We start from the raw sequence: 14,832 nt of genomic DNA on the forward strand, positions 1-14,832 counted from the left end.
AAAAAAAAAAAAAAGAGCCCAGGGCTTAGGTGGGAACACCTGAATTAAAAAAAGAAAAAAAATTTGTGTGGGCTTTGGATGGTAGGATTATACCAGGGGACTAATCTGATATCTAATTTGGTGCCATTACCAATCTTCTTCCCCGTTCTGTCCTGCTCCAGTCTGGTTACTAGAAACATGTAAGGCTTGGAGCAGGACAGGGCAGGACACTTGAATTCTCACCATTGCTCTCCCTGTGACTTTCTGGGTAGGCTTCAAGCAATTTCCTGCCTCCTGTCCCCAGTTATTTCATCAGTGAAATGGATGATTGTTGCACTGACCTTTCCCAGAGTTTGTGAAGGCTGGTGGGATATCAGACAATTGTGTGCTTTGGAAGGTCTCTGAACTCTATGGGGGAATTTTTGAACAATTGAGAGGGCTATCATTTCATCCACAACCCTAAGGGTGCTGTTGATGCTGGAACCAACCTGGTCAATCTGAAGGATGAAAGCTGATTGCAAAGCTGAAAATAGGCCCCAGGGACTTGCCTGGTGGTCCAGTGGTTAAGAATCCACCTTCCAATGCAGGGGATGCAGGGTCTGTCCCCTGGTGAGGGAACTAAGATCCCCCATGCCTCGGGGCAACTAAGCCCGTGCATCGCAACTACTGAGCCCACGCACTCTGGATACTGTGCACTAACTAGAGAGAAGCCCGCGCACCACAACTAAGACCCGACACAGCCAAAAATAAATAAATAAATAAATAAATTTTAAAAATAGGTCCCATATGAAAGGAGATCAGACAGTTAGATTTACTTCCCCTTTTCTAATTTGAGAGGTATCGTGTTGAAGAAAATCAGTGTGTTAGAAGCTTCAGGAGGCCTAAACACAGTCACCATGAAGCTGGGCTGTGTCCTCAAGGCTGGGGCCTTCTACTTTTCTCCTGCTATGCTCTGGGCAGCCCAGATGCTACTGGGTAAGTAAAATCTTTGAATGTGTGGAAATGGAGATATTCCTGACTTTGGGGAAAAGACCCAAAGGAAAGAAGCTTGGACTAACTTCAGCCCTCCAAAGAAGCCGTGTTCAGGTGGGATAAGAAGGATAGTATAAGAAAGTTTGGTGCGCAGGACTGAACGGCTCTTTCCGAATATAAAAATCTTCAAACTTTTTCCATTCTAAAAGTTCCCTTGACTATGATGTCTTCTTTAGCTACAATCTCAGTTCTTTTCTTCCTTTTCTCAGATAAATTTCTTGAAAGAGTAGTCTGAACTTGCTTTCTCCACTTCCCCACTTTTCACTCACTCCTCAATGCTTGCAGTCTGGCTTCCACTGGAGTCAGTTTTGGTCAGGGTGCTATGACCTTTATATTGACACTGCACATTTTTAAAATCTTATCCTGCTGGACTTCTCTGTATTGGGCACTGTTGATCACTATTCTTCCTCGGCAATCTCTACTCCCCTGGCTTCTCCCTGTACTCCATGTATCTCTCTTGGTCCCTTTGGTAGCTTCTCTTCTCTTTCTCTTTTTTAAAAAAAAATTTTATTTTATTTATTTATTTATTTATTTATTTTTAAAATTAATTAATTAATTTATTTTTGGCTGTGTTGGGTCTTCGTTTCTGTGCAAGGGTTTTCTCTAGTTACGGCAAGCGGGGGCCACTCTTCATCGCGGTGCACGGGCCTCTCACTATCACGGCCTCTCTTGTTGTGGAGCACAGGCTCCAGACGTGCAGGCTCAGTAGTTGTGGCGCACGGGCTTAGCTGCTCCGCGGCATGTGGGATCTTCCCAGACCAGGTCTCGAACCCGTGTCCCCTGCATTGGCAGGCAGATTCTCAACCACTGCGCCACCAGGGAAGCCCCTATTTATTTATTTTAAATTAATTAATTTATTTAAAATTTTTTTTTGGCTGCATTGGGTCTTCATTGCTGCGCATGGGCTTTCTCTAGCTGTGGCGAGTGGGGGCTACTCTTCATTCTGGCGCACGGGTTTCTCATTGCGGTGGTTTCTCTTGTTGTGAAGTGTGGGCTCTAGGTGCACGGGCTTCAGTAGTTGTGGCATGCAGGCTCAGTAGTTGTGGCTCGCGGGTCTAGAGTGCAGGCTCAGTAGTTGTGGCGCACAGGCTTCGTTGCTCCGCGGCATGGAGGATCTTCCCAGGCCAGGGCTTGAACACATGTCCCCTGCATTGGCAAGCAGATTCTTAACCAATGCGCCACCAGGGAAGTCCCTCTTTCTCTTAAAGATTGGTGTTTTCTACAGTTGCATCCTTGCCTCCCTACTTTTTAATTTACAGTCTCCTTAGTGAGCTATTTGTCTGTATAATTTTTACCACTACGACTCTACAATTAAGAGTTCTAAATCATATCTCCAACGCTAATCATGCTTTTGAGTTTCACATTCAAACATCAAGCTTTGCACAAGACATAGCTACCTGTATGTTTCAAGGTATCTCAGCACAATATGACCAGAGCTCTGTCCTCTTGGTCCCTCCCTCTCCTAATTTCATCTTTTTTTGTTTTTTTTTGGCCGTGCCGCACTGCTTGCGGGCTTGTGGGATCTCAGTTCCCTGACCAGGGATTGAACTCTGGGCCATGGCAGTGAAGGCCCAGAATCCTAACCACTAGGCCACAAGGGAATTCTCCTAATTTCATCTTTCACTATTTCTGATCTCAGTTAATGGTATCCACCCAGATATCCTGGTCAAAAACTTGGGAGACAACCTAGATTCCTCCTTCTCCTTCATCCTCTACACATGATCAATTATCAAGTTTGGCAATGTCTACCTTCTAAGTTGGTCTTAGAGCCAGTCTCTTCCCTGAAACATAACTAACGGTATCCTAGGACAAGCCCTCATCATTACTGTCTTGGGCTAGTCCAACAACCTCCTAACTAATCTTCATATCTCAGCCTTGTGTCCTTGAAATAAATTCTGCACTCTGCAGCCAGAGTGATTTCTAAAATTCAAGTCTGCTAGCCTAAGCTCCTTATCATGGCATTAAGGGTCCCCATAACTTGGTCTCTTTTAAAACTTTTCAGCCTCTTCTCTCACCCTTTGAGCCTTGCAATTTATTCTCTAATAAATCCCAACTTGCTTATATTCACCCACCAGACTCTTACCTATCTCCAAAGTTTTGCTCATACTGCTACCTCTGCCTGAAATGAGCTCTCCCCATTGCTCCCTATTCCTCTCTCACTTACAAACTTCTGGGCATCCTTAAAGACTCAGCTTAGATGGCGTCTTTACCAGGAAATCTTCCTTGAACCCTCCTCTCTGCTTTGATGGCTGCCTGTGATAATTCTTTCATATTACTTTCTTCCTCATGCTGAAACAATCTCTTCACATGCCTGTGCATCCACTGAACTGAGAGTTATTTGTAGTCAGGGACAATGCCTTTTTGTTTGTTTTTTAACTTTCTCTTATTTATCTTTGAATTCTCAGCACCTGCTTTATCCCTGCACAATAGTTGTTTTATTGAATTGTTTTATTGAACTCATAGAGACAGGACTGGGTGACTGTATTAAGATACAGCAGTAGTATTGTTGTGAGAACTCTAGACATGGAATCAGATGCTCTGTTTTCAAGCCCCTCTTCTTTTATTTACCAGCTCTATGCCACTTTGAAAAAGTCACTTTTCATATTTCTGAATTTGGTTTTCCTATCCATAAAATGAGAATAATAATAACTACCACATAGTTTACTGAGTGAAAGTGCCTGATAGCCCAACAGTATTTTATTTTAGAAAAAGACAGGAGGCTGAGTCTAGTTGAGTGACAGTGGAGGAACTGAAAATGGGTAGCAGAGTGGCGAAGGGAGCTGAGAGAGGATCTAAAGAAAGCACTTGGTACTGATGTAATGAGAATTAGGAAGTAGAGAGGGGCCTTGTTAAGGGAAGTTACAAGGTCAAAGAAGAGTCCTGGGCCTTTGGAAGTGGAAGGGAACAAAAGCAAGTAGGATAGGAAAGGACAGAGTGAAGAACTGAGCACCTGTTAATGACCATGGAGCCAGAAGAGGAGGAGAGGCATTAGAGGGACACGAAGTAGTCATGGAGATGGGAGAAATTTACCTTGCCTTGGTCAACCATGGAACTAAGAGAGAGGTTGAGGAGACATGTGGTGAGAAATCTGTAACTCTATTCAACCCCAAGCAAAGAAAGAATTGTTCCATAGTTACCAGTACAGACTGGGGGTAGAGGTTCAGGTGTAGAGAGAAAGACACAGGATGGACTCTACCATTGCCAGGGAAAGTTCAAGGGACAGAGGACATTAAGGTAGAGATGGCTGAAAAAAGAAGACCTGAAAGGGGGAGCAAGGAAGAAGATACTAAAAGCTAGTTTGTAGATAACATATTCAAGGATGAAGAACCAAGTGAATTTGGGGAAATGAATATTTGGAAGAAAGCCCCCAAGGATGGTCTGAAGACTAAAGTAGATCACGTCTGAACAATGAAGTAAAAAGAACACTGATTTTGGACTCAGACATACCTGAGTTTCTTGCTCCGCTCCCTACTCTCTTTTTAAATTTGGGGTAAATGAATTGACTTTTCTAAACCTGTTTCATTTAAGATTTATAAAATGGAAGTGAAATCAGATACCTAGAAATCTTGCAAGATTTGTGTGATAAGGTGTGAATGTGCCTGGCAGTGTCTGGTATGTGGTAAACACCCAACAAATGTTAGAATCTTATCATCTCCCTTTCCCTCCTGTCCTGTGTCTGCCTGCTCTGGCATCCTCGTTGTCTTTGGCCTCTGGTTTCCTGCACCTGCAGCTGGATGTCATGCTGGTGAGTTCACCATTCTCTCCCCCGTACCCCTTCTTCAAACCACAGTCCATTCACTGACAGCACCTGGAAGCCAGTGAATCAAGTCAGCTGTACCCCTCTGAGAGATCCATATGGGTCTCTTGGAAAAAATGTTTTGATGTCTTCCTATTCTACTCTAAAAAATATAATTCCCTGAGGAGAGGGAGGAACACTTGTGGAAAGCAATTTCCTGTCCTCTTTCCCAATCACAGCATCAGTTTCTGGTTCTTCTCGGACCACGCCCTCCTCAGCTGCCAGTTTTGAGGCGCTCCAGTGCGAAGGACCTGTCAGCACCCAGGAGAGCAGTTGCCACCCTGAGGATGACTTGACGGACCCAAGAGAAGTTGACTTCCAGGTCAAGGGCTACACTTTCAGCGCACCCTTCCATCTGGTTGTGTCCTACGGTGAGGTCCCAGGAAGGACTGACCAGTGCAGGCCAGGTCTTTCTCCCATTTCCCAAAGCTCTCCTTTCAGCCCCACAGCCCACTCAGGAAGGTGCCCCCTGAAACTGGCCATGGGATGAGATATCATCTGCCCCATCTTCAGCCCAAGAAGCCAGGGTGCCCTCTGTGCTAGGCCCTAGAGAAGTTGTTCCATACTCCCAACCAGTGGTGAAAGTTACCCGGCCCCTCAGAGAAAGATTAGAGGGGTCTGTTGTGGGCAGCACTGAGGGAGCTCCCAAGGAAGGCAGTGGGTCACACTCAGCCCTTGCTTTGGACCGCAGACTGGCTGATCCTCCAAAGTCCAACCTGGCCTATATTTGAAGGAGACCCTCTGGTTCTGCGCTGTCAGGCCTGGCAAGACTGGCCACTGACCCAGGTCACCTTTTACCAAGATGGCTCAGCCCTGGGTCCCCCTGGACCTAACAAGGAATTCTCCATCGCCGTGGCGCAAAAGGAAGACAGCGGGCATTACCACTGCAGTGCTATCTTCAGGAGCCCTGGTCCTGGGAGCCCAGAAACAGCATCTCCTGTGGCTATCACAGTTCAAGGTAAGAGCTAGAGGCAGTGTCATTGTGGCAGAGGCAGGTGGGGAGAGACAGAGGGACCAAAAATGTCTTTCATTAGAGATGGTAAGGTCACTGAAGGGTTAAGGAGTAGGTTGCTGGCAAATGTCCAAGTTGGGCTTCAAAAGGGGCAGCATCTTAGCATTGCCTTTTCAAGTCATTTAGCCCAACTCCAAGTTCAGCATGTTTCCTGCTGCTTTGTCCTACAGTTCTATGCTTCCCAATGTTCACTGACTGGGCATCTGGATTACAGTCAGATTTGCCCATCTCTAGATCTTTTCTAGTCCTGTCTATTGAAGAGAGATAGGACTTGAAAGGTTCAAATGGAACTTTTCTAAGAGAGCTCCTTCCCGATAGAAATAGGGGAAGGAAAGTGTGACTGGGGTTCTTTGCCTGTCATGGGTCCACCTGAATGTTGGATGGCTGAGCTCTTCTTTCTCACCTATCTCTCCCCCAGAACTGTTTCGAGCCCCGGTTCTCAGAGCCACACCCTCAGCTGAGCCCCAAGAGGGAAGCCCGGTAACCCTGAGCTGTCAGACAAAGCTGCCCCTGCAGAGGTCGGCTGTCCGCCTCCTCTTCTCCTTCTACAAGGACAGCAGGACAGTGCGCAGCAGGGGCCCTTCCTCAGAATTCCAGATCCCCACTGCTTCAGAGGCACACTCTGGGTCCTACTGGTGTGAAGCAGCCACTGAGGACAACCAAGTTTGGAAACAGAGCCCTAAGCTGGAGATCAGGGTGCAGGGTGAGTTAGTGTGTATATGTCTGGTGTGTGTGAAAAGGCAGGGGAAGGGGGGCAATAGGACAATTGGGTTTTTGAGCTAAGATTCAGTGTAATCAGGTTAAGAAATGACACATGGGAGGCAGGAACAATAAGCCAGAGTCCCTAGTGATGGAAGAAAGCACAAATAGGAAACTTCTCCCTCAGTCTGTGGTGTATACCTCATCAAACGAAGACCTGAGCCAACTCCACAGCTGCTTCCCCATAGACTTTATACTCCCTACATGACCTCTGGGCATTTGTAGGAATATAGTATCTAGTGTGAGGACGAAGTAGTCTGGAGTTTCTATTCATTTCTGGGAGTCCCCATTAACAAGGCTGCATTTGACCTGAAATATACCCGGAGGAGGTGTCCAGGGTAGTGAGGGTGCTTGAGTCATGTCATAAGGTGAATAATGGGAGGAATGCTCATTCTGAAGAGGAGGTGACTCGAGGGGCCAGCAGAGGTGTCCTCAAAACACTGAAGGCTGGCACAAGGATAAGGAATTACACTAATGTCATATACAATAAGAGGTTGACTTAGGGCCAGTTACCACATGCATGTTGCAAGGAATTAGATTGAAAGAGGAAGAATTGGCTAATATCCATAGCCCTCTAATGATGAGGCCTCATTGTGGAAGATTTTCAAGCAGAAGTAACTATACTTCACATTCAAATTTGGACCAGAGTCCTCAAGATTTTGATGCCATTGGGCCCCACAGCTATTTTCAGAGAATAAGAAAGACTGACCAGGAATATGAGGGTAGCGCTAGAGTCAGACTTCACTCTGTGTCTGTGTCTCCTATCCCATAATCCAGGTCCCTCCAGCTCTGCTGCACCCCCCACCTTGAATCCAGCTCCTCAGAAATCAGCTGCTCCAGAAACTACTTCTACGGAGCCCCCTGGGCCTCTGCCTCCACGGCCCACCCCTTCTTCTAAGGATCTGGGCTCCTCTTCTCCTCTGCAGTTCCCAGATCCCCATCTGCATCACCAGATGGGTGTTCTCCTCAAACAAATGCAGGATATGAGGGTCATCCTTGGTCACCTGGTCATGGAGCTGAGGGACTTGTCTAGCCACCTGAAGCTCAAGACCACAAAGGGTCCTGCCAAATATGAGTAAACAATTCACCTGCCATGTTGCTCAACTACCCCCAATAAATCCAGCTCTTTCTATTTTTCCTCTTTCTGTTCCATACCTAAGCATAAGTAGTTTTACAAGTTGCCCAGTGTTTTGTTAGAGTAACAGGGATAGGTGAGTATAAATAAATGTGTACAAAGTGATAATTGGAGTTTAGCTATAATTGTATATTCTCCCTTAACATGACAACATATTCCTGCTCTATCTAGACCAGGAGTTGCCTTCTGTTGCCCAGACAAGAATCTGGTGATTGAAAGAGAAGCAATGAGATGATAGATTTAATGCAGCAATCTCAACCAAGGGCAATCCCTCCCCACCCTAGGGGACATTTGGCAATGTCTGGAGAAAGTTTTGATTGTTACATTGCGGGGGGTGGTGTGCTACTGGCGTCTAGTGAGTAGAAGCCAGGGATGCTGCTAAACATCCTATAACACACAGAACAGCCTTCCACAGCAAAGGATTATCTGGTCCAAAATGTCAATAGCGCTGAGGTTGGGAAACCCCAGCCTAACGGAGGTGTTGGACTCTGGAATGGACCTTTGCTTCTTCTACTTATTCTCTCCTCCTAGCCTTATTCAGCAAATATTAACTACGTGCTGGTATTTTGTTGGCCTCTGCTACATACCCAAGTTGATGCTATGTTAAGTATACCCATAAGACAGTGTCTCTGTCTATAGAAAGTTTACAATTTGGGATGGAGGGGCAGTAATACTCCTACCCATTAAACAATTAAAGCAGGGTATATAAAAATTCCCCATAGGATCCTACTGGACTCAGAAACATGGGATCGAGTAGAACAATGCCAGAGCAGCAATTATTTGTTTTAATCCATCTCTGAAATATTTTTCTTTAAAAATATACATAAATCTATTTTGGTACCATAGTAATACTTTTTTTTTTATGCTTGGACTCTTATTGTACATTCTCAGCCAATGAGAGCTAGCCTGCCAGATTCTACAGTAACCTTTGGTCAGTGAGTAAGCACACCATTTTATGACCTCAGCCAAAGAGCATTCTACCATGTTTCTCCTAAATCATGTGGTATGAGGTTATCCAGTGTACTTTTTCTTTGTGCCATTTATTCTGTGTGTAGTTTGGACCCACAGTGATCTACAAAATATGTACATGTGATTGTTCCAGACATGCCACAAACAAATAAAGGAATAGAATCATGCTGGATGTTAAAATTCGAGTCTTATGGTGGTTCCTAGCTCCCTCTAAAATGCCAGTTTTACGGTGGCTCCTAACACCTTCAAGTGGAAAGATCAGAAAGCAACTGGAAATTGGTAAAAGTCCACAAATATCACTGCAGCATGAGAGGATCGATTAACGACTGTATGAATAGGAGTTGCAAGAAATGATGACCAGATATGTCATTTGGTGGATGACCAAAGTGGAAGCTCAACTGCCAGTGGACTATGCTGGACCTCCAAAGATACTATGTTATAACCATTCTACATGGAATTGATTTCAGCTAATGGTACCATGTTCATGAACGCATCCTGCAAGCTCATGCTAAATAAGGAGGTCATGTACAGACAATAAAAGCGAACCGAGATGAAGGAAGGAAGAAATGGGTGCAGCCGGCTAAGTGTCTCACTTCTGTACTCCTCATCCATGTGTCTGTGTGGACCTCTATCGTCACACTGCATTTTAATTTTTTACTACCTTATTTCTGCTCACTAGAGGGTGAGCTCTTTGAGAGCTCCTTGAGCTCTCTGTTCCACATTGACTCATTGGTGTCTAGTTTAATGAGGCATATTTAAACTCTCAGTAAATTTTGTTTCATTGAATTGAATTGGGTCAGCATAATAAGGGAAGGCATCGTGAAAAAGATGAGAATTAAGCTGAACCTTAAAGGATGAGTGGTATGTCTGGCATCAGCAAAATCTCCAGATTCTCCCCAGGGGACCCAGATTAGGTCAGGAACTTGGAAGCCTCAGGGAGAGAATCTGCTATCATCAGGGATGAGGAAGGCAAGAGCATAACTGAAAGAATGAGAGAGAGAGAGAGTGAGAGCGCTTTTATCTGTCTCTACCTGTCCTGGGGAAGTTGGAGAGGGGGTGGGAAAGAGGAATTGTTATACTAGATTGGGTTTATGGCCTGTGCAGTTTAGGATTCTGTAACCCACAGAGGTCCTAATGCAGCTACACTGGATGTTATCTCTGAAATAAACATTAGATACAAAGCACATCTATTATCTTGTAAAGGCGAATACTTGCATACCCTATAACCCAGAATTCCATGCCTGGGTATATATGCCGAGTACATGTATACCAGAAGACAAGTACAATAATGTTCATAATAGCACTATTTGTAAAATCAAAACTTTGGAGTCAATTCAGTTGTCCAACGGAAAAATGGGTAAGTTGTGCTATCTTCACAGAACAGAATACTATACAACAGTAGAATAAATGAACCATAGCTACAATGCAGCAACATAAAAGAATATCAGGAATATTAACATTCAGTGAAAAAAGCAAGTCCCAGAAGACACCATATGGTTTGATGCCCTTTATACAAGGGAATATATTGTTTAACCATTCACTCATACATATGATAAACCTTTTTAAAAAGGCACAAAAATGGAAACACCAAGGTCAGGATAGTAGTTACCTCTGTGGGGCTAATGGGAGAAACCATCGGGGAGGAGCACATAGGTAGATATAAATTATTAACTTTTTTAATTAAAAAAAATTATTTTATTTATTTATTTTTGACTGCATTGGGTTTTCGTTGCTGCACGCAGGCTTTTTTAGTTGCAGCGAGCAGGGGCTACTCTTTGTTGCGGTGCGCTGGCCTCTCATTGAGTGGCTTCTCTTGTTGTGGAGCACAGGCTCTAGGCGTGTGGGCTTCAGTAGTTGTGGCTCTTGGGCTCTCGAGTGCAGGCTCAGTAGTTGTGGCACACAGGCTTAGTTGTTCTGCGGCATGTGGGATCTTCTCGGACCAGGGCTCGAACCCGTGTTCCCTGCATTGGCAGGCGGATTCTTAACCACTGCGCAACCAGGGAAGCCCTAAATTATTAATTTTTAAAATCTTCTCAGAGTAGGAATTTAGGCCTCCTTAAATATATATATATTTCTCTAAATCATCTTCAAATTCCTTTATATTTTCTGCCATTGTCTTTTCTTAGAGGTAATAAGAAGCCAAGTTTATTACCTACAGTATGAAGTAGTTCTTTCCTTTACTGATCCCCAAGTAACCCCAACTTACTAAAGATTGCCCCCAGTATACCCTTAGTATTGCTGGATTTGGTGAACATTTTTTTGTTGACCTTAAAGGCATGACTGTAGATGTTTCACACATTTTCCCAGCCAGACAAGACAGCTAATTTTTGTCAGTACAGAAGCACCTTCATTTAATTTGACATTTATGTGCAAAGTACTGTGCAAGGTTCTAAAAGAAAAAAAGAAGACAAATTTAACATGATCTCTGCTCTCAAAGGAGAGTTCAATGGAAGCTTATGAAGAAAATCCCATCTCATAGATTTGTAGTTGCATTTTAAGATCCTTTTCATATAATTGTGGATATTCTTCTTTGATGCTTCCTGAAAACTCGACAAGGGGTAGTTTCTTAAACAGGAGTTGCATTATGGAATCTGAAACCATAGCAGCAAGCATTTCTTACTCTGTTACATTAAAATTCATTGGTCCTTCTTGTACTTTAAACAGATCTTTCACCCATGCATGGGTCGGTTGAAAATATTTGTTCACAAAGTTATACAGATCTTTCAAATGTTGATACCATCTCACTATATACAATATTTTAAAAATCGAATTTAATATCACCACCAACATCATCAGAAAAGTCTTTAATTACTGGGAAGCTGTCAAGCTCATGATCATGAATACAAATTTTTCCAAAATTCTAATTTTCATTTGAAAGCTTGAATTTCATCATTGGCAATAATTACTGTCAGATGTTTTCCTTGAAGTGACAGACTCACTTTGTTCACTTTTGAGAAAATGTCTGAGAAATACCCAAGTCTGAATGACCATAGTTTTTTAGTCATTCTTTCAATTAAAAATGATATTCCAAGAAAAAGAGTAGCTTGTCCTGGTTCAGCTCCGAACTCAATTGTGTAACAGCTTTCAATGAAGACAGCCTTTGTATTTCAGTACAGAAGTGCATACTTCCTATTTCATCACACAGAATATTAAAAATATGTATATTTTGAGCTCAATATTTAATAAAATTAATTTTAAAAATTATTTCATCAAGGTTTTGTTTTGGTTTTGGTTTCTTACTGTGAGTACATAACATAATGGTGAAAAATACAGTTTGGTGCCACTGCCTTAAATTGTGCTTTGGAGTTAGCAGTTTTATCCCCTGTTGCTTTATGCCATCAATGCAAGTGTCAACCTAGTGAAAAAGGCAAATAACCTCTTAGTATTATTATAAACATAGTTTTGACTTTGCAGGCCCCTTAAAGGGTCATTAGAACCCCCAGGTATCTACAGACCAAAGTGAGAATTATTGAACTAGATCATTCTTAAAGCCCAGCCTGACACTACTCTTAAAAATCCCAATATTTATGCATTTCTGAAGAGAAGAACCCATTTATTTTTCTATTCCTAAATCAGTTCTCTAGGTATAATAAAATAATTTTGACCTCAACTTCAGGTCAATCATTTTAAAGCTTTTAACTGGATGCTTTTTAAAAGTCTAAGTTGTTTATATTACATGTTTCTTTATTCCTTTGTACATCTATGAGAAGAAGCAGCAGCTTCTGCACAGCAATGGAAATAATCAACAGAGTGAAATGGGAGAAAATATTTGCAAACCCTGTATCTGATAAGGGGTTAACATCCAAAATATACAAGAAACTCAAACAACTTAATAGCAAACAAACCAATAACCAGATTAAAAAATGGGCAAAGAATCTGAATAGACATTTCTCAATAAATGACATACAGATGGCCAATGGGTATATATTATAAAAAGGTGCTCTATGTCACTAATCATCAGGGAAATGCAAATTAAAACCACAGTAAGATATCACCCCACACCTGTCAGAATGGCTGTTATCAAAAAGACAAAAGATAACAAGTGTTGGCAAGGCTGTGGAAAAAACGGAACACTTGTGCACTGTTGGTGGGAATGCAAATTGGTGCAGCCACTATGGAAAACAGTATGGAGATTACTCAAAAAATTAAAAATAGAACTGCCTTATGAACAGTAATCCCACTTCTGGATATATATCTAAAGGAAGTGAAATCAGTATCTCAAAGAGACATCTGCATTCCCATGTTCATTGCAGCATTATTTACAATAGCCAAGATGTGAACACAACCTAAATGTCAACAAATGAATGGATAAAGAAAATGTGATATATGTGTATATATATTATATTATATACACTATATATTGTATGTATTATATATATCTATTATACACACAATGGAATATTTTTCAGCCATAAAAAAAAGAAAATCCTGCCATTCACAACAATATGGATGAACTTGGAAGACATTATGCCCAGTGAAATAAGCCAGACACAGAAAGACAAATATTGCATGATCTCATTATGTGTGGAATCTGAAATAGCCAAACTTGTAGAAGCAAAGAGTAGCATGGTGGTTGTCAGGGGCTGGGGGAGAGAGAGAGAGAGAAAGTTGAGTATGAGGAATTGACTCACGAGATTATGGAGGCTGAGAAGTCCCATGATCTGCCATCTGCAAACTGGAGACCTAGGAGAGGATAATTCAGTCTGAATCCGAAGGCCTGAGAACCAGGGGAGTCAATGATGTAAATTCCAGTTCAAGGGCCAGAGAAGATGAGGTGAGATGTCTCAGCTCAATCGTCGAGGAAGGAAAAAAAAAAAAGGTAAATTCCTCTAAACCCTGGCTTTTGTTCTAAAAGAGAAAATAATATCTAAAACACAATACATTTATGTAAATTAATAATACAAAATATCTCTCAAGCGTAAGTATGTGCATGTATAAAGGATTGTAAACATTATATAGTGGGTGCTCATGTGGGGGAGAGAATGGTAATGTGAATGAAGGTAAAAAATCATAATAAAATGAGAGGAGACTTGAAAAGACTAGTGATGACAGTCTGCCGTGAGCATGAGACACAGAGCAGATTTTAGAGTGAGACAGATTTCTATTCAAATTCCAGTTCTATCACCACAGTTTCCACACATGTAAAATGGAGATAATAATAATCCTACCTTAGAGGGCCCTCGTGGGGATTAAATAAAGTAACATCTGTGAAGCACTTGGCGTGGTGCAGGCGACATGCTCACGGCTGCAGCACTCACTGAAAGTAAGCTGGTGTCATCATCAATAGCAACAGCAGCAATATCCCATTATCATCACTGAAAACGTCTTGTTCCTCAGAATTCTTATCAGATGACGGCATATCTTGTCCAGAAATTATGTCATGATAGGCTTCAAACAATTGCTCAGCTAACAAATGATAACTGTTAAATTTCTCTGCATAGTAAAGACGTGAAGAATTAGAAATTCTGCAGGGAAAAGTCCTGGATGGAGTAAAAGATCCAATTTGGGAAAAATTTAGAAGAAAGCCTGGAATACAGAAATGTGGGTGGGACATTCTTCAAGCCAAAATTTGAGCATTGTATGATATGAACCCTATGGGTGATTCTAGAAATTTTCAGGGAAGATCGGACACCTCACAAATTTTGAGTGTAATCAAATCTCTTATGGAGGGACTTCCCGGATGGTCCAGTGGTTAAGACTCCGTGCTCCCAATGCTGAGGGCCCGGGTTGATCCCTGGTCAGGGAACTAGATCCCACGTGCTGCAACTAAAAAGATCCTGCAAACCACAACTCAAAAAAAAAAAAAAAAAAAAAAAAGATCCTGCGTGCTGCAACTAAGACCCGGCGCAGCCAAATAAATAAATAAATATTTTTTTAAAAACCCAGCTCAACTGCCTAAATACATGAATCACCTTCAATGACTTAAAAAAAAAAAAGTTTCTTATGGAATCAGGTGAAGAGGCTGAGATCTGTCTTCTGAGTGATAAGAAGCCAAAACAGAGTCGGCTTGTGTAGACTAAGGGACAGCTGATGGGTGCATTACATTCTTATCATAGAGGTGGTGACCTGGTGCAGAGGTCAGACCTTGGGGGCGGGTTGTAGATGATGTGGGAAGGCCCACACAGGCCCCGGATGAGGCATCAGGCAGGA

General features: G+C 42.5%; 1 protein-coding gene across 1 annotated transcript; it reads left to right on the plus strand.

The window, feature by feature from the left end:
* Positions 1-875: 875 nt before the first annotated feature.
* Positions 876-7,657, plus strand: FCRLA (Fc receptor like A). Its single transcript, XM_057556690.1, has 6 exons — positions 876-954; positions 4,742-4,756; positions 5,026-5,178; positions 5,499-5,765; positions 6,238-6,522; positions 7,356-7,657. Exons 1-6 carry the CDS (start codon positions 876-878, stop codon positions 7,655-7,657), a joined length of 1,101 nt encoding a protein of 366 aa, XP_057412673.1.
* Positions 7,658-14,832: the final 7,175 nt, after the last annotated feature.

Source organism: Balaenoptera acutorostrata, chromosome 1, assembly GCF_949987535.1.
Source record: "Balaenoptera acutorostrata chromosome 1, mBalAcu1.1, whole genome shotgun sequence".
NCBI classification, from domain to species: domain Eukaryota; kingdom Metazoa; phylum Chordata; class Mammalia; order Artiodactyla; family Balaenopteridae; genus Balaenoptera; species Balaenoptera acutorostrata.